The 19,089-nt window shown below is 37.1% G+C and overlaps 1 protein-coding gene across 3 annotated transcripts in view; it reads left to right on the top strand.

Annotated features, from left to right (window-relative positions):
- The window catches only part of MARCHF1 (membrane associated ring-CH-type finger 1), a 433,802-nt gene that overhangs the window by 268,982 nt on the left and 145,731 nt on the right, over positions 1-19,089 (top strand). For all 3 annotated transcript variants that reach the window (XM_058550299.1, XM_058550300.1, XM_058550298.1), the window contains one exon: positions 10,401-10,451. In XM_058550299.1, coding sequence (XP_058406282.1) covers positions 10,401-10,451 — 51 coding nt within the window. The remainder of the gene's footprint in view (positions 1-10,400; positions 10,452-19,089) is intronic.

The raw sequence follows: 19,089 nt of genomic DNA, 5'->3' as shown, positions 1-19,089 counted from the left end.
TGCAAAAAAAATTTTTTGAAGGAAACTGATAGTAGATTTTCCTTTCGGCAATATTAAGTAAAAAGGTTATTGTGAGAGAAAGTATATGACCAAAAGGAATTTTATACATGGATCAATAAAAGATACAAGAAGTTTTGTAAATTACGTCTCTATTTTTAGGATATTCAAGGTGCAGTGAGCTTGTTTTTAATGTGAACATAGTCATAGACTATGGGAATTGTGGGAGCAGATAAAGCTGCTTATATTTCGCTCTTAAAAGGGTTTAACTGTTGTACAGTAAAAGCTTATACTGACCTGACTGTATATACTGTAAAAAAAAAAAAAAAAAAACACATGGCAGTAATCACCTTTTCACCCAAGCCACTGAACTGAAATCATCACCTTCTGCATTTTAGCCGCCATTCACTGCTCCTTATTTTCTGTCTTTTCATAACTGTAAAGATGGGTGAATTAAACACAGAATCTTTTCCCTGGTGCTCTGGCAGTTTAGCTTATGATCACTTTACTTTATTCTTTTTCTTTCCATCCAAATAAGACTCAGTTTGAAACATTTTCAGTACTGGAGTGTAGATTTTTAAAAATATATATATTTCCTTGTGTTTTCATGCTGAGAATTGCAATTACTAACTTGTTGAGAATGACATGCCATTCGGCAGCAGACAGTATTTCTTTTAGAAGTGTGTACATGAAGGGCATGTTTTTGCACGAATTTTTTAGGGATGGAGGGGAGATTTCCATCACATGCTTTTTATATTCTTTATTTCCTAGCCGTTACAATTGTTTGGGCTGTCTGAATACAAATAAAGCTTTTATTCATTATCATAATTAGCAAGATTAGCAAGTTGTTTCATTAAATTTGGTATTTGGGAATGATATGTTTGTTAGTAAGAAAATTAAGTCTTTTCAGAAAATTCTATTTAATGCAAAATTTAATAATAAATGTGACTGCTTACAAGTAAGTATCCTTTTCACTAATCTTTCTTTAACTCTACAAAATCCAAGCTTACTAATCCTAATACTCCTGGTGTATGTTTATACAGTGCTTTACAATTTGGAATATACATTTTCGAAGTTTATCATATTTCCTTCTACCGCTATTGTGTAAGGTAATCATTCACGTGTCCTTATGCTCATTTTGCAAATTGAACAAGCCAGGGCCAATGAAGGTAGATGATTTTCTTATGGTCACATGGTTAGTCATAAAGCTACAATTCTAATCCATATGTTGTTACCACAAATCCTGTGATTTTTTCCACCAATCCTACTTGACTCAATAATTAATTTGGTGCCTTCATGTTCCAGTTACTGTACTGTCTTGGGGAATATAAACATCAAATGCTTCTTGAAGCTCTTTTTGATCACACATACACTCCTTTATGATATATAATATTTGATGAGGAAGACTACCTTTGCCATTTTTGTTTCTTTAATTTTCATAATTTGATATTTTACCAAAAAGACTCCGAAAAACAAGTGAAACTATACCACACAAAGATGTTTAAAGAAAAAGCTAGAATATCCCCACGGGCCTGTCTGCTCACCTGTCTTCAGTCTCCCCATGCTGAGAGACTGAGGTAACCATTGTGAATAGATTGGTGTGTCAATAGCCGATACTGGATGAGCATATTTTTCTCAAAAATATATATGTAAATACACAAACATATCTAGAGCCTCTGGATACTTGTTTTTTTTTTTTGAGGAAGATAAGCCCTGAGCTAAGATCCATGCCAATCCTCCTCTTTTTGCTGAGGAAGACTGGCCTTGGGCTAACATCTGTGCCCATCTTCCTCTACTTTATGTGGGACGCCGCCACAGCATGGCCTGACAAGCAGTGCATAGGTGCGTGCCCAGGATCCGAACCCGGGCCACCAGCAGCGGAGCGTGCGCACTTAACTGCTACGCCACTGGGCCGGACCCTGGATACTTGTTTTTAAAGAAATGAGATTACCCTTGTAGGATTCCAAAAAGGAAATCCAACTCCAGTCTCGGGAAGGCGCGGACCCACAGACACAGGAGACCGAGCTTGATGCAAATGCACGAGGTTTTATTAAGCGGAGCTCCGGGTCGACACGTATCTCTCGCAGGAGACAGAGGGGTCGACCCCGAACCTTAAGGGGCAAGCTCTTTTATAGGATTCGGAAGCATAAAGAGGGAAAAGGTTGGCGCGGTCTTACATGATTGGCTAATTTAAAACATTTAAACAGTTACATTTTATGGCGCGAATTGCTATGGCGCGAAGCAATTATCAGGTTACACACACGCGTCCCCATCTGGACCCCCTCCACCCCGACCCTCCCAAACTTATCCCTCTGGAGCACTCTCTTGTTCTCAATTTTCCCCGAACAGTTTAGGGCGAGTCTTCTATGAATAGAGTCAGTCAGGATCAATAAACGTTCCCCCTTATACCAGGAATCCTTAGGGTGTGGAGGTGCCTGTCTCTAAGGTATTAACTTTTAAATTTTTAATATAATTTACTTCCTTCACCCTCTACACATTGTTCTTTAACTCTCCTTTTTACTTAAGTAATATATCATGGATATTACCACTTGCCAATAGATAAAGATATAACTTTGTATTTGTATTATAATTTCTGTATGCACATCACATTCATATATAATTTTACCTAAATAGGTATTCAGCATGCTCTTTTGCTTTTTAAGATCTTTTTCTTTCCTCATCTCCTCTCTCCTTCTTTTTTTTCTTCCATTGGACTCTCTCTCTGCCCTCCCACCATCCCCTTACCATGTTAACATACTCATGCCTATCCTTCCATAACTATTTCCATGTTCATACAGCCATATACAAATGCATATCTACACACAAATATGTGCACTCATAGACACTCATAGAGATTCTGTCCTTATATGTTTTACAAATAACCACCTTATACCGCTTCTCATTTTATTTTTCACACTCAGTCTTACCTTGTAGGAATCCCTTTATGTCAAATGGCAGAGAGCCAATTCATTCTTTTTCACAATTACATAATATTCCAAGGTGTGCTTCGACTGTAACTTATTTAATCATTTCTCTATTAATGGTGTTTTTTAATCTATTAGTCAGGGTCTATTCAGGAGAGAGAAACCAGACTTTTTGTTTTAACACAGAGAATTTGGTGCAAAGATTTATTGCCCAGCTGTAAAAGATCGTTACCTAGGTAACAGAAAATCCCCCCCCAAAAAGAACACCAAGATATTTCAAATTGGAATTGCAGGTCTGGGTGAACAAAGGAAAGAAAATGGAATTATTAAAAGCTTAGAAGAAAGGCCCCATGGAACTGAAACTCAGACTTTGTAAGAGGGAGCCAGCTGTCTGGTGTTGGTGTCTAAAAAGTGCAATGAGTCTGTTTCTGAAAACTGCGTGTTAGAAAAACTGCACACTATACTCAGCTGCTGCTATAGGAGGGACCTGCAGCTACCAGGGGGAAGAAGCATTTCTAGGATGATGCTCACACACACAAGAAGCAGATAAGAAACCAACAGGAAGCAAATAGGATGGAGCAAATCCTGTGTTCCTTCTCCCACCTTCCACTTTCCCTGTGGGGCCCCCTCTTAGCAGAGCTTCAGAGGGAGCCAGGTGACAAAACAGAAATGTGGTTTTCAGAGTCCCAGCTCCGGAGTAGAATTTAGCAGGGTGGGTTTAAAGCTTTGAGACATTAACTTGACAACTGGCACATATTTATTGCTCAGATTTTTTTTTTCAATTAAGAACGGAGCTGTCTTACATGTCCTTATTCACAAATCCTCATGTACCAGTGCTTTTATATATATTTCTCTGCGATAGATTCCCAGGAGTGAGATTACTGCATAAAATGATGTTTTTAATTTTAACAGATGTTGCTAGATTTTTTTCCAAATGATAATGCAAAAATTCACACTTCACCAGCAATTTTTGAGTACTCTTTCCTCTTATCCCCACCAACAACAGAGGGTATCATTCTTTTCAATTTGTCCAGCATGGCAGGTATAAAGGAATGTCTTCTTGTTGCTTTAATTTGCATTTTCCTGATTGTAATTTTAAGCATCTTTTCATATGTTTATTAATAATCTGTAGTTCCTTTTTTTGTGAATTTCTATTCCTATCTTTTGCTTAATTTTCTTTCCATTGGGTTTCTTTCTGTTGCCTTTTTCGTGAATAGAAAAAAACACTTTGAATATTATAGAAATTGAACTTTATCAGTCTTCTGTGTTATACTTATTGTTTATTCATTTTTGTATTTTTTGTATTTTTGTATTTTTTCCAGACATAATATAATCAAATATGACTTACAGCTTCTGGTTCCTGTATTAGTTATATAAATCTTCCCTACCCCAAGACTGAATGTATAGTTTAGGCTTACTTCAAAGATTTTTTTTATGTTTCAAATTTAAGACTCTGTTGCTTTTGGAGTCTATGATTGTATATGCCACTGGATATGGGTTTGACTTTTTCTTTCACATGGATAACCAGTTGTCCAGAAGCATTTATTATATCAACTATCCTTTTAATATTGACTTGAAATACCAGTTTGGTTATATGTGAAATTCTTATATCTATTTCTGGATTTTTCTATTCTAGATTTCACTGACTTTTTAGTTAATTCTTATGCCAATACCATATTGACTTAATCACAGTGACTTTTAATAGGGGTAATGCCTAGCATAAGGAGATCTCCTTTTCTCATTATATTTTTGGCTATTCTAGGCATTTCTTTTTCTATATATGTTCTCTAAGATCGTTTTATCTATCTCCTTTCTACTTCAAAAGACAAGAATAAACCTTATTGGAAACAATTGGAACTACATTCTATTTATATGTCAATTTGAAGAAGATTTATATTTTGTGAAATTATCTTCCCATCAAAGAACGGTGCTTTCATTTGTTCAGATCATGATTTGTACTCCTCAGTGTACTTTATATTTTTAATGAGATTTCCTTGTTAAATTTATTCTTTAGTGTTTTATAGTTTTTGTTTTTATTATTACATTTCTGGATATTTATTGGTAGAAGACAGAAAGCTATTGATTTTGCAGTATTTCCATTAGGAGAGACTAAACTGTTATAATAAATACATCCAAAAAATGCAATGGCTCAAAGAAATACAAGTTTATTTCTCTTTCATGACAGTTTAGAGTGTATGTTCAAGTTGGCAGAGGGCCCTTCACCATGTGGTCATTCAAGGACTCAGGAGAATTCAGCTCTACTATTTTTAATATGGCTTGCTCTGATAGTCACCATCCTATCCCAGTTATGAAATCATTATGCCCTTATCCTTTTTAGGACATAGAGACTTTTATTTACTTATCCAACTCGTCTTTGATAATTATCTATTTAAGTTTTCCTCTTGAAAAAATTCTTGCAACTTTTACTTTGTTAGAATATAATTCATTTCCTCTAGGTTTTCAAATTTGTTGCAATAGCATTACATGTAGCATTCTTTTACAATTTTTCTAATCTTTTCCGTGTCTCTGGTTGTGTATCCTATCTCATTTCTTATGTATTCCTGCTGTCTCTTTCCCATAATGTCTTACAGAAAAATCATCTATTTTGTAATTATTTTCAAGGACTTGCTATAGGAAAACATTTCTTTATCCTTCTTATTTATATTCATTTAATGAGCGTTAGCTTTTATATTTTATTATTTTCTTTTTACTACGTTCTTTTATTTTGTTTTCTTACTGTGTTCTTTAATAATGAAGGCATTTACAGTTATAAATTTTTATCTGGATATGGCTTTTGCTGTGTTCTCTAGGTCTTAGTATGATATTTTCTAGAGTTTCTGATTATAATTTTCCAGAAAGTTTTTATTTCCTTGGACCAAGCATTATCTAAAATTGTGTTAATTAATTTTCAGGTGATTAAGATTTATTAGTCACATTTCAAATTTTTATTTCTAATTTTATTGGCTCAATATCAAAAGAAGTGCCCTGTAAAATCTCTACTTGAAGATTTTTGTTAAGGTATTATTTGAGACCAAATAAATTTTAAATGTTTTATAGACATTTAAAAGGATATTTTTTGGGGAGCTGGCCCGGTCTCCTAGTGGTTGAGTTTAGTGCGCTCCACTTCCGTGGTCCTGGTTCGGTTCCCGTGCGTGGACTTATACCAGTCGTCGGAGGCCATGCTGTAATGGTGACCCACATTCAAAATAGAGGAAGATTGGCACAGACGTTAGCTCAGGGCAAATCTTCCCCAGCAAAAAAAAAAAAAAATTGTTAAAAATAAATAAAAGGGTATTTTTCATTTAAAGAACCTGAGAATTTTTTATATATCTATTAATCAAGTTTGTATTGCATTATTCAATTTCTCTATGTCCTTATTTATTTTCTGTTTATGAGCCACATTACTTTTTTTTTTAAATTTTATTTATTTATTTTTCCCCCAAAGCCCCAGTAGATAGTTGTATGTCTTAGCTGCACATCCTTCTAGTTGCTGTATGTGGGACGTGGCCTCAGTATGGCCAGAGAAGCGGTGCGTCGGTGCGCGCCCGGTGCGCGCCTGGGATCTGAACCCGGGCCACCAGTAGCGGAGCGCGCGCACTTAACCGCTAAGCCACGGGGCTGGCCCAAGCCATGTTACTTTCAAAGACTTTTCTTCTATTCCAAGCTTTAATTAAGCTAGAAAAATGGTTCCATTGTCTACTTAGAATTCTTCAGATGACCCTTAAAATTACTTTATTTTTTTTTTCTCCTTTCAAATACTCTTGACTTTTAGCCTGGGGAGATGTAGGGGGCAGCGGCAACAAAGGAAAAACACTACAGAATAGCATCATTATCAGTGGTCTGTGTGAGATTGTCTTATTCTGGTTTCTTCACTCAGGAATAGTTTTTTCCTTCAGTTTACATAAGAAAACCTCCTTCAAGCTTCCTTACTGCCCTCTTCTGGTCAATGGTATAATATACAGAGTATTCATTTGTAGGTACATACATGTCCAGCCATATTGTGCATTCTTTAACAAAGACCATTCCCTTTTAAAAGGGCTATGTCACTTTTCTTAGATTATAACATTAAAAGTACGTTAAAACAATTTAATAATGATTTTCTCATTTGGTAATTATTTTTTCTTACTAGTAATAAAAATCCAACCATGTTAAGTAAGATCAAATTTGAAAAACAATTATTAATTATATTAATAATAATCACAAAATAAAACTACCAATATCAGATACATTCATATCAAGCCAAAAATTAGAAGCTTCTTGAAAGTATTAAAAAGCACGTATGAAACTAGAAGTCTCTTCCTCTGCATTCTGTGAATGATCTGTTAAGATGGATTTGCTAAAATAGCTAAGATTACTGCTTGATGATCTCATACTTTTCATGGAGACTTGTCTGGAACTTTTGTTGGTTCCAACTTTTAGTAACCTACAAGGTCACTATAATTTGGGTACCAGTAAGTTATGTTAGATTCTAAGACAGCTTCTATTTAATCTAAAGTAAAGAATTTAAACTGATCATAATGAGGTATGACAACTGTATTTGACTAATCTACAATGAAGAATATGTCATTGCAATAGTAATGGGAGAAGCCACCCAATTAATTAGTAGCAAATTGGTCAGATTGCTTTGGAAATTTTCCAAGAGAGAAAGTGTTCTGGTGCTTTGCTTCAAAAGCAAGGCAGACCAAACTGCCTTAATCCTCGTAGGTAGAGAAAAATTTGATTTTTCATTCTTAAATTTTACGTGCCGGAATCGAATCAACAACAGAGACAGCATTGCAGGGCAGAGAAACTAAGATGTTTATGTTAAAATTATGACTCTAGTAACCTATGATGATCATCATGATTTTTGAGTGAGCTCCTTGGGTGTTTCCTCTATCTGTGAATAATAATGGAAATATTATAACCTGCAGTCTATAAAATGTTTTCATTTATAATTCATTTGGTCCTTACAACAATCCCTAAGATATTATCTCCATTTTACAGTGAAGAAATTGAAGTTCTGGAATCTCAAACAATATACTCCCCCTAGAACTAGCACACTCCCACAGGTCCAACTGCAAGTCAGTCTCTCACTCTACACCACTGCCAGCACAACAATAGTGTGCCCCACTCTGTTCCCATAGGGTAACTGGAACAGAAACAATAGAGGACTTAGCCATGGCAAAAAATTTAACCTTTGCCTTAGCTTGTTTATTTTTTCAATGCCTCACCTTGTATTAGGAGAAAATAGAAGCAAGGGATTTCAAGTTAAAAGATCTCTTGAAGTACTGAATAATCAAGCAAATGCTTCCTCCCCATTAGAGTGGAGATGCTGGTGAAGAGAATGGGAGTTTTCCGCCTACTGTAATCTACGCTGAATTCCTTCACAATTGCGGAGGGAACCTGACCCTCCTTGTTTTTATCTGAAAACACCACAAAGTCCTATTTGGTTTGAAAAATTAAGTAATCTGGTGCCAAATTAAATGGCAAATTAAATAGTACTTCTTGGTTCTTGCTGAAAGACTTTTCAATTCTAGCTCCTTAATCATGTTCTCAAATACCATGTTAATAGAGAAAACATAACAAAACAACCGCTACAGCAAAACTCCCCCCAAATCCTATTACGTTATGTGGCTTATTTACTTCTGTTCTATGCAATAGTGTGTCAAAAATCTTCACTGAGAAGAAAAGATGGATTGGTTTGTTTTCTAGTCTCTAGAAGAAGAGTTGAGATGTCAGTAGAAAAGTACCTCTCTCCATCACCAGAGAAAGCTAACCAAGGAAAAATGTTTGTGGGTAGCATATACATTAATCTCCAGAGGGATCATGGGGCCGTTATGAGGTGTAACTAATCGTATTGTCGTGACTCATCTCGGTTTGTAATAACATGCTCCACGGTGACATCAGGGATTGTATGAGATGGATGTGGCATGTAAAGGAAAAAGTACTGTTCGGCTGGAATTCTGCAAGCCTGTGCATGACACAGTGACAGTTTGCAGTGAATGCAGCTAGTGTTTCTTCACAATAACACATTTGTCATATCCTGTCATCACTATGTTTCTGAAACTGTCTCTAGCAGTCATCGTGGGGCAATTTCAGACTCGCAGGTTGTTATAACAACCTGCGAGTCTCAAAAATGACCTCTGTCAAAACTCGCTATAGTTGTCTACTCAGGTCCACTCTGGAGCTGGGTCCAGATGCTCAGAAAATTTGAGAAGAAAGAGTCCTCAAGTATTTCAGTGGCAACGTTAATCCAGATCCTTCACAAACTTTTGGTCTCCAGAACAGGTTCTTCCAACATTTTCTCTACAGAAGAAAAGATGTACTGCGATCTCTTGGTACATATAAAATGCATAATACCTATATGTTCTGATTTGTCGGTCAATTAGCCACCAGCAGATAATTGGCAGAGTGGAAAGAGCGACCAGACTAGACTAGACAGCAGGCCTCGACCTCACCCTGGCCTGGGCACAAGCGCTCTGGTTGCTGGGAACAGAAGACCTCTGGGCTTTGAATGAGGGGACGGCACTCTGTAACGTCCCTTTCTACGTGAAAATTGTAGACTTTTTTTTAAAAGCATCTATTCAAAAGCTTTTGTTCATGCTTCTTTTCTACTAAATTGGAAATTCTTTAAGATGCAAGGACTGTGTGTATAATTTTTGAAAACTCATTTTTAAGTTTTAAATTTTAAAATAATTTTTAAAATATTTTTAATTTAAACAATTAACTGTTTTAGATTTTTAAACTTTAAAAGTAAAATAACAGAGAAGACCAATAAAACGCAGTTTAGAAGAACATGAGTTAGATGTATGTACCATGTACCTGGTATGCAATATTTACTGAGACTGAGAACCCGAATTTACTCAGAATTTCCTCGCAGCAAAAGCAAAAGGGGAAATAATGGGCTGGCTATATTTCCATTTCTAATTTTATTTCAAAGGAACTGCATACGTTTTTCTAGAGAAATAACCATTTCCTGGAAATAAATACTCCTAGACTAATATATACCCTGATATTAATTGAGACATTGTCAAAAGGATGCTGACATATAAAATTTGGTAAGAGAAAGCCATCCAGTGTAAGCAATTTGTATGTCTGTCAGTCAGAACAATACTATAAAGCACCTTGACACATTGGCCTGTGCTATGCTTTCTTTTCTCAGCAGTAAAGACTATTGCTATATTTTTTTTTTTTTTTTTTTTTTTTTTTTTTTTTTTTTTGTGAGGAGATCAGCCCTGAGCTAACATCCGCCAATTCTCCTCTTTTTTTTTTTGCTGAGGAAGACGGCCCTGGGCTAACATCTGTGCCCATCTTCCTCCACTTTATATGGGACGCCGCCACAGCATGGCTTACCAAGCAGTGCGTCGGTGCGCGCCCGGGATCCGAACCAGCGAACCCCGGGCCGCCGCAGCGGAGAGCGCGCACTTAACCGCTTGCGCCACCGGGCCGGCCCCGACTATTGCTATATTTTTAATCAATGTCTCTAATTTTATTTTTCAGAATGACAAATCCCCAGGACGATCTGCAAGTCGATCAAGTAATATTTCAAAAGTAAGTGAACTATGTTCATTTCCTTAATTGTTTATTGTGTTCTATATTTTATGAGTTCAAGTAAATATTTTATAATGTTTAACCTATAATTGTTACCTTTGAGCAATACATAAATAAGACTTGTTAATGGTGTTAATGATTTTAAGCTTTTACTGTGATAAGAGGACATGATTTTACACAGCAAAAATGAGCTATTTCTTCCTCTTCAGTGTTATATGCAAAAGATAATTTGCTACTTTCAGTGTGTCATGCAAAACATGTTTTTTCTCTTATTGCACGCATTATAGAGCTGCCACATACCCAAGTTGAAACTATATGAACATTCATGGTACAGTTTCCATGAATTCAGTTTTTTCAGGAGTTTGGACTCAACTATGGTGGAGTTGAACCAGGGCAGCTTTTAGAAATCAGTTTAATTTATGACCTTAGTTTGGTCATATTTACTTTATAGAGTCAGTAGATGAAAAAAACAAAATACTCCCTAGACTTTCCATAAATCAAAGCAAGACACCAGAGTGTTGAAAAGATTATAGCATGGGAAAGATATTCTAGATTTTTATTTTGCCTACAAAACAGAAATTAAGAGCTGTTTTCTAAAATGAAGCACTATGCCACGTATAGACTTGGTGCTTGGGGAATGAAAAGTCATTTAGAGCCATTTGTCAAATTGAAAAATTATGACTTCCAAAAATATAATTCGGACAAAGGTAGATTTACCATGAATAGAACTTCCATTACAGGGCCCCTCACTCACCAGCACCCTTCCACAGCCCTGAACTTAATTTTGTATATGTTATTTTATATTATTTTCCTTCAAGTGGGCCCCCTCAAATAGTAATAAACTATAGGCACTACAGAACGTAGATCCACTTCCAACTTAGAGAAATTTTTGTTTTGTTTTCAGAAACAAAGGACTTTATTACTCATTGAGAAATATCAGTAGTCAGAGTATCAGCATTTTCTTAAGCTGGTTTCCAGAGGCCAATTCTTATGAGACAATGCTAAGACCGTCAGATGACACCTGCAAACACACTGCTTTGGTTAAAGGAGTGGAACCCTACTCTCAGGAAATCCTAATATTTTTAATAGACTGTAAGAATGCCTGTCCATTACCATATGCGATAGGGATACCATATCTCTATGTTGCAATGCTATGCACTATACCCACATCCTTAAAAAGATAGTCCAGAACAAAGCAGTCAATGTTTCAGCTTACAAGACGTGCAGAGATGCAAGACACCCGTAGAGAATTGTATCTCAATATTTGGTACTGAACGTTTCTAATTACCTTCAAATCTGGGTACCTTCATAAGTATTTGAGAGGCAGTGTTGCCTAGTGGTTAAGGACACTAACTCTGGAGAGAGAGGATCTGAGTGTAAGTCGCTGCTCTGTCACTTCTCATTCATGTGACCCTGAGACATTCACTTAAACCCCTGAGACATAGTTGCCTCCTCTGTGACATGAGGGTGATGATATCAGTCACTTGAAGGTTTTCTGAAGTAGTTGTAAAATAAAACAATACCTTTCACATGTCTGTCATTTTAGTCACATCATGAAGAGCCTTGCCTGCACCCACGGAACATTGTCATCACTCTGAACTTGAATGTTAATGTTGACCTAGAAACTTGTAAACAGTTCTGACAACTCCTTTGTCACACCAAATATTGTTTCACGATCCAGGGGTGAAATCTTATCTGCATTTCCAAGCTACTGTGTCAGTTTGACATACTGCAGCTTGTTTATAACTTTTAGCCTTTTAATTTATTCTTTAAGAAATAAAAAAGTCAGGAGTGTAATTTCCCTTCTGTGAGTTCTTTTTTCAGGCTCTGATATGTATTAATTGCATCCCTGTGTGGGAGATAATTAATGAGAAAAATGCATTATATTCAGAGAAAAATGAAAAGCTCTCTTCTTAGACAGTCACTCCAATTGTAAAATAGCAAAGACTCAACCATAGCCCAACCGTAAGGATAAAAAGATTTCAGCGTGCGTTAAGTTTATTTTCTTTAAGCCAACGTAACTTTCCTTTTATTTATGTTCAGAATGACAGCCACAAATGCCAAATATGTGGTCGAGTCCTCACTACTTTCCCATTAATTACTAAGTGATAAACTCTTCATTAAGACCACATAACTTACCAAGTATGAAATGGCAAAATCCAGCAATGTTGAGTCCTTTAACTTTTTTTTGTGTATGTGAGGAAGATCAGCCCTGAGCTAACATCCATGCTAATCCTCCTCTTTTTGCTGAAGAGGGGCTCTGACCAGCTCTGAGCTAACATCTATTGCCAATCCTCCTCATTTTTTTTCCCCCACAGCCCAAGCGGATAGTTGTATGTCATAATTGTACATCCTTCTAGCTGCTGTATGTGGGATGTGGCCTCAGCATGGCCGGAGAAGCGGTGCTTCGATGCACGCCTGGGATCCGAACCCAGGCCGCCAGTAGTGGAGCACGTGCACTTAACCACTAAGCCACGGGGCTAGCCCTGAGTCCTGTAACTTTTAAAGTGGTGAAGAAAACATTACAGTGGAACAAGGAGGTTTTCTCTCTAATTTTGTCAAAATAACTTTTATGTCAAAAAAAGACTATGGGCTTTTCAATGTTGTGATAATCAGTATAACAGAGTGATTAAGAGCATGGATTCCATACTAACTGCTTAGGAGGGTTATTTAACTTCCTTAGTAACTTTATCTGTAAAAGGAGGCTAGATAAGAGTACTGACCTCTTGGATGGTGCTTAGGACAGTGCCTGGCATTAACTCATCTTATTATGGGGCTCTTAATATTTATATCTCAGTGACAGCACCAAATAAGTACTCAGTAAATCTTTTTGTCAGCAAGTGAATTTGAGACATGAGTTATAATATATGCATTGTTTTCTGAGTGGGATAAGAATAAGCAACAGACTGGAAAGGATTAAGTAAGGTGTTAGGACTAAGATGTTAGTGATCTGACATAATTTTACTAAAAAAAAATACTACATATTTCTGTTTCCTTAAAAAGAGTATATATATTTAACAATAATAAATTATCTTAGGTCAGTAGTAGTATTACTTATAATAGGTGTCTTCTTTAACTTTTATCAAGTTGGTGCCATTCCTGATCTTTTGATACTGGAAAAATCACAGATAATACAGAGGACTCTGTCCAGAATGAGATGGCAGAAGTTACAATGAAGGAGTTGAGATAGAACACATATATATATGAATTATATATATATTAAGTAGAATTGTATAACTCTCTGTGTGCAAAAGATAGCAGAGCAAGTCTGAGACTCTTATCCTTAGAAAGGCCTGCTGGCAAGGTTGGCCCTTGGCTGGCATCTGAGAACTTGGATTTCAGGAGTGGAGTCCCACCATAACTGATAAGAATGGTTCATTGTCCCTAAACTGTGCAAACAATATGGTCTATTAAATGCCTGCTTTCTTTATAGGAATCTGAAATTTGGTACATCCTAGGCAGCGGGTACCTATATGACCAGCTCCAGCAAAGACTTTGGGCACTGAGTCTCTAATGAGTTTCCCTGGTAGACAGCACTTCACATCTGTTGTCACAACTCATTGCTGTAGGAATTAAGCACATCCTATGACTCCACTGGGAGTAAACTTTTGCAGGTTTGGAATTTTGCTCCTGGTGCCTTTTCCTGTTGCTGATTTTGCCTTGTATCCTTTTGCTATAATAAATCCTAGCCAAGACTTATCACCATAAGCTCAGTCCTGTGAGCTGTCCTAGAAAAGCACTGAACGTGGGCATGGTCATGGGAACCTTTGGTGCACTAGCCAAAAAAGTGCAGACAGAAGGCTACAGGAGTTCAGAGATTGATGACTTCCGTTTGGTGAGGACAGAGTAGCATCAGAGAAGGTTTCTTGGAAGAATGGTGTATAAACAGGGACTTGAAGAATGGGTGTGACTTGATCAACCGCCAGGAAAGTATGTTTGAAGGGATATAAGTATAAGGCATGGAAGCTAGAAAGCATGAATTATAAGGAGAAAGATACATAAAATAGCTTTTAGGGGGCTTTGAGATGGAACTTTGAATAATAAGATACATTCTCTTTAATCCAGTCAGACAAGTGTTATAGGATACATTCTCTTTAGTCCGGTTAGACAAGTGTTATCTGGCTTGGAAACATAGATGGATTTAGAACCCGTCAAGATCGTTGAGACGTTTTTTAGTAAATATGTAAGAAAGTGATCATTATTATTTTTGCTATTTGGGATTATATAAATAAGATCTTGCTGTTGGGGATATGAAATATCCAAGCGTGGGATAAATAACAGAAGTTGAATTGTCAATGAACATAAAAAATTTTCTCTTTTTACCTCTGAATCTTTTTACTCTGTTTATTCCATTACAATTCTACTTTGAGTTTTTGGGTCATTCCAAATTTTTTTATTAGTTTATGTTTCTAGTTTGTTTTAGGATATATAAACAGTTAGACCTGTGATTCTCTTTTATTTTTTCTTGTTCCAATAAGATTTGTGTGTCTTGGATGTTCAAGTTGATCTAAAAGCTACAGAGAAGCTGTAGAGGTTTAAAATAATGTATGTAAGATGGTCAGAATATCTTGATTGTGAACACGGCAGCATTCATTTATTCATCACTTACTTTTTTTTTTTGAAAAGCTGCTTTTGATATTTGTGCTTGTCGCTGCTTTTTAACACACATCCGGATCACACATAGGTTCCTCAAGATGCAAAATTAGCTAAATTTGGCCTTTCTTTGATTTCTTCTAGGGTGAGGGATCATTACATTCAACTAGCAGTAGTATATTATGTATTTCACAAGAAAAACCTTTCAAAAGCTAACTGTCAAAAGGAAAAAAAGCCTTGTACTCTCAATTCAAATCAACATCTAGAATTTTCTTTTAAATAAAACACTTTATGCTTTTTGGTCTATGCAGAAAGCAGCTCACAAAACCTAATCTACTTATGAAAAGAAATTCAAAAGCCACTACCTTAACAAAATGATATTTCAGTTAGTTTCTATCATTTTCTATTATATTCCTGAGACTTTATTTATTTGACAAAGGTTCATCTAAATTGTTCAGTTGGTCTCTACCTTGAAATATCACATATAATGTTAAGGTAAGGATGGTATATAGCATATAAAATATTATTCTTAAAGCTTTCTCTTGTCTGTGCACTCTAGTTTATTCTGCAATAAATGAAGATGCATGGTATTGCCAATACAATTTATTCAAGAAACATTTTTTAAGAATGTACTATGTACAAGGCATTATATGAATTACAGCATTTTAAATAGGTGTTTCCTTTTGATAAAATACATACTTTGAGTTTACTTTTGTAAATCTGCATCTCTCCATATCGTGCCAGATTTGCCTTTAAATTCCAATGTATTTTCTAGCAAGGTCAAGGTGAAAGTGTTCCCCAAATATCAATGTACTGAGAATTCTTTCAGCTGAACCTGAGCCAAGCATTTGCATCTCTGAACAGGTGTTTAATGTTCTGATTTATTGAGAGATCCATCTTGGTTTGCTTATACAAGGGACCTATAAATCAGCCATACCCTCAGACTACATACCTTTAGAGGGTAAGTTTGAAAGGTTGATGAAGTAAAATGGGGTGTAGAATTAAGAAACAACTAGAAATGAGGTGGACTAATTTGAAAACTGTCATAGAGCCTGAGTCAGAGTCTGCCCTGAGACTGAGGCTGAGTAAATGAGTATAACTTTAGTTGAATTAGTAAAGGTAGTGGTGGAAGAAAGCCTGAGACCTACTTATATCCTGAGGCTTTTTCTTTATATACACTCCTTCAGTGATCTCATCGGGCCTCATGACTATATAGAATCAATATGCCAACAGCTCTCAGATAGATATTTCTAGCCCATGTTTCCGCCATGAATTCCAGACTCAAATATCCTACTCAAATTTTCCACATAAATATGTAATCTGTCGTATGTCAGGCTGCCCATAAGCAGATCTTGAGATGAGAATTTTTTGCAGTGATTTACAATGGGAGTGTTCCCAGGAGAAGCCATTAAAGGAGTGGGGGCAGCAGGACAGGGAAGAGGAGGAAGTCAAGAAAAGTTCTCCTGATCCCACAAGGGGACTCTGCAGTCTAAAAGGAACTTGAAGTTGTCCCCACTTGAGACACAGAAGCAGAGCTTTCATCTTCCCATACCAGCCATTCACTGGCTCAGGGTCAATTAAAGAAAGGGAAACTTCCAGACACTTTGACTCTCTTAGCATGCAGGTAAAGCTGTCTAAGAAGCTAAGAGCAGTTTTCCAAAGAGAATCACAGTTGCAGGACTTTAGAAACAAAAGTGCCCAGAAGCTGAAGGAGCCATGTACTGAAACAGTGAAAGGGCCAGATTGGATCTTGTTGGAACACTGGCAGCATCTGCTATGGCCCATCCATTGCACCACTCAGATCTAAGGGAACTCATTCCATTCTGTCATGCGTATTTATAGAAGGTGATTGGTCACAATTTCTGCGGAAACAATTAAATGACATGGATTAGCAGAATGAGCTCTTGCTATTGCAGCTGCCAAAGCTGTAATTGATTCATCATCTTCAACCACTCATTCCAAATAGCCCTCATTCTTGATTATCAGTTCTGTTAGATCAGGTGGCTTACTGGTGAGGTGTCTCTGACCTCCAGTCCAGATCACCATGCCCTTAGCAGGCTGTGGTTGCTGTAATCAACATTTGAAGTTAAACCTCGGTGTGGATAAACAAAAAAATGCTGCAGTGGATCCCCCAAGTTTTAAAATATTTCTTGCTTCCTCATTATGTAGCAGCAACCCTACCTCCTCCTAATAGGCAAGTCCAATAGCTCAGTGAATTGCTTCTCTGCCTACTAGGCAATATAAATTGTGTTATCAAGCTCATGAGGGAAAGCTCCAGTCCTGTGGTCAACTGATGTCCATGGGCAGGCCTTGGGTCTTTCTAGAGCCAAGCAGCATGCCAGGAGCTGCTGTCCAAACAATGAAGAGACCTCTACTGCAATACTGAAGTGTTTATCCAGAACACTGGGGTGTTCACTGCGATTCTCCATTTGGGGCTTAACAGAGAACCTGCGTTGCATACTTATTTACCATAGTATCTCTAATAATATGGGATTTGCCATTTATTATGGCTCTGTCATCAAGGTTGCTTGTATTGCAGCTGGAACTGCTGCAGAACCTTCTCTTATTCTAGGCCCCCCTTAAAACTGGTAGCCTTCTGAGGCATCTGATAAAAGGTCTGAACATTATTTCAAAGTGAAGTTGTGCTGCCTCTAAAACCTAGAATCCTATGAAGCACTCTAGGTCCTTCTTAACAGTAAGGTAAGATGCAAAATTTCTCCTTCACTCTGAAGGGAATGTATTCACCTGCACAACACAATGGGACCCCTTAAATTTTCACTGATTTCACCAGCTCCTGAAGGTTGGTAGGATTTTTTTCCTGCTCTCTGGAACACACATGTCCTAAAAAGGCACTCAGATTATTGGCCTTTCCTGCTCATTAGATCTAATTAACATGATATCATCAATACAATGGACTAATCTGATGTTTGACAATTGTCAGACAATCAAGGTCCCCTCCAGTCTATATTGAGACATATCCCTGGAGCAGGACCAGGAGTGTATACTGATGTCCATGCCAGGTGCATGCAAACTGCTTTTGATTCTCATTTATGATGAATGTTGAAAAGAACACATTGCAAAGGCCATAGCTTCATACCACATACCAGATATTGTGTTGATCTGCTCTAATAATGATATCACTGCAGCACAGCAGCTACAATTAGAGCCACTAATTGGTTACATTTGCCCTGGTCTACTGCCATTTGCCTGACCCACCAGGTTTCTGCAGAAAACAGACTGAGACATTAAATGGGGACATGATGAAAACAATCACTTTAATATCCTTTTAAGTCTATGTTTTTACACATCAGCCAAAATGATCCTTTTCAAATATAAGTCAGATAGCAACTTGCTCCTGTTTAAATCCTCCAATGGTTTCCTATATCTCTCAGAGTAAAACATAAATCCTTATATTGGCCAAGAAGCCCTAAGCTGGCCCTGCTTATCTCTCAAATTGTATCTCTTATCGCTCTTCCTCCTAGACAGTCAGCTCCAGACACCCTGACCTCTTTCCTCCTCCAACGTATGCTTTTGCTTCAGGGTCTTTGCCTCCATGCTCCTACTGCACTGAAGGTTCTTTCCCCAGATATTTGCAGGATTGGCTCCCTTGATTTTTTTACGTTTCTACTTAGATACCACCTTATCAGTGAGGACCTATCTCATTTCCTGCTGTATTTTTATTTAAGGATTTTGTTATAATCTGCAATATTATATATTTTCTTATTTGTTTATTTGTTTGTTTATTTATTTATTTATTTATTTATTGTGTGAGAAAGATCAGCCCTGAGCTAACATCCGTGCTAATCCTTCTCTTTTTGCTGAGGAAGACGGGCTCTGAGCTAACATCTATTGCCAATCCTCCTCCTTTTTTTTCCCCCCAAAGCCCCAGTAGATAGTTGTATGTCATAGTTGCACATCCTTCTAGCTGCTGTATGTGGGAAGCGGCCTCAGCATGGCCTGACAAGCAGTGCATCGGTGCGCGCCCGGGTTCCGAACCTGGGCCGCCAGTAGCGGAGCGCGCACACTTAACTGCTAAGCCACCAGG

The sequence above is a fragment of the Diceros bicornis genome, chromosome 11, assembly GCF_020826845.1.
Source record: "Diceros bicornis minor isolate mBicDic1 chromosome 11, mDicBic1.mat.cur, whole genome shotgun sequence".
In the NCBI taxonomy this organism is placed as follows: domain Eukaryota; kingdom Metazoa; phylum Chordata; class Mammalia; order Perissodactyla; family Rhinocerotidae; genus Diceros; species Diceros bicornis.
Note: the sequence above shows the minus strand (reverse complement) of the source record. Positions and strands in the feature narration are given on the sequence as shown.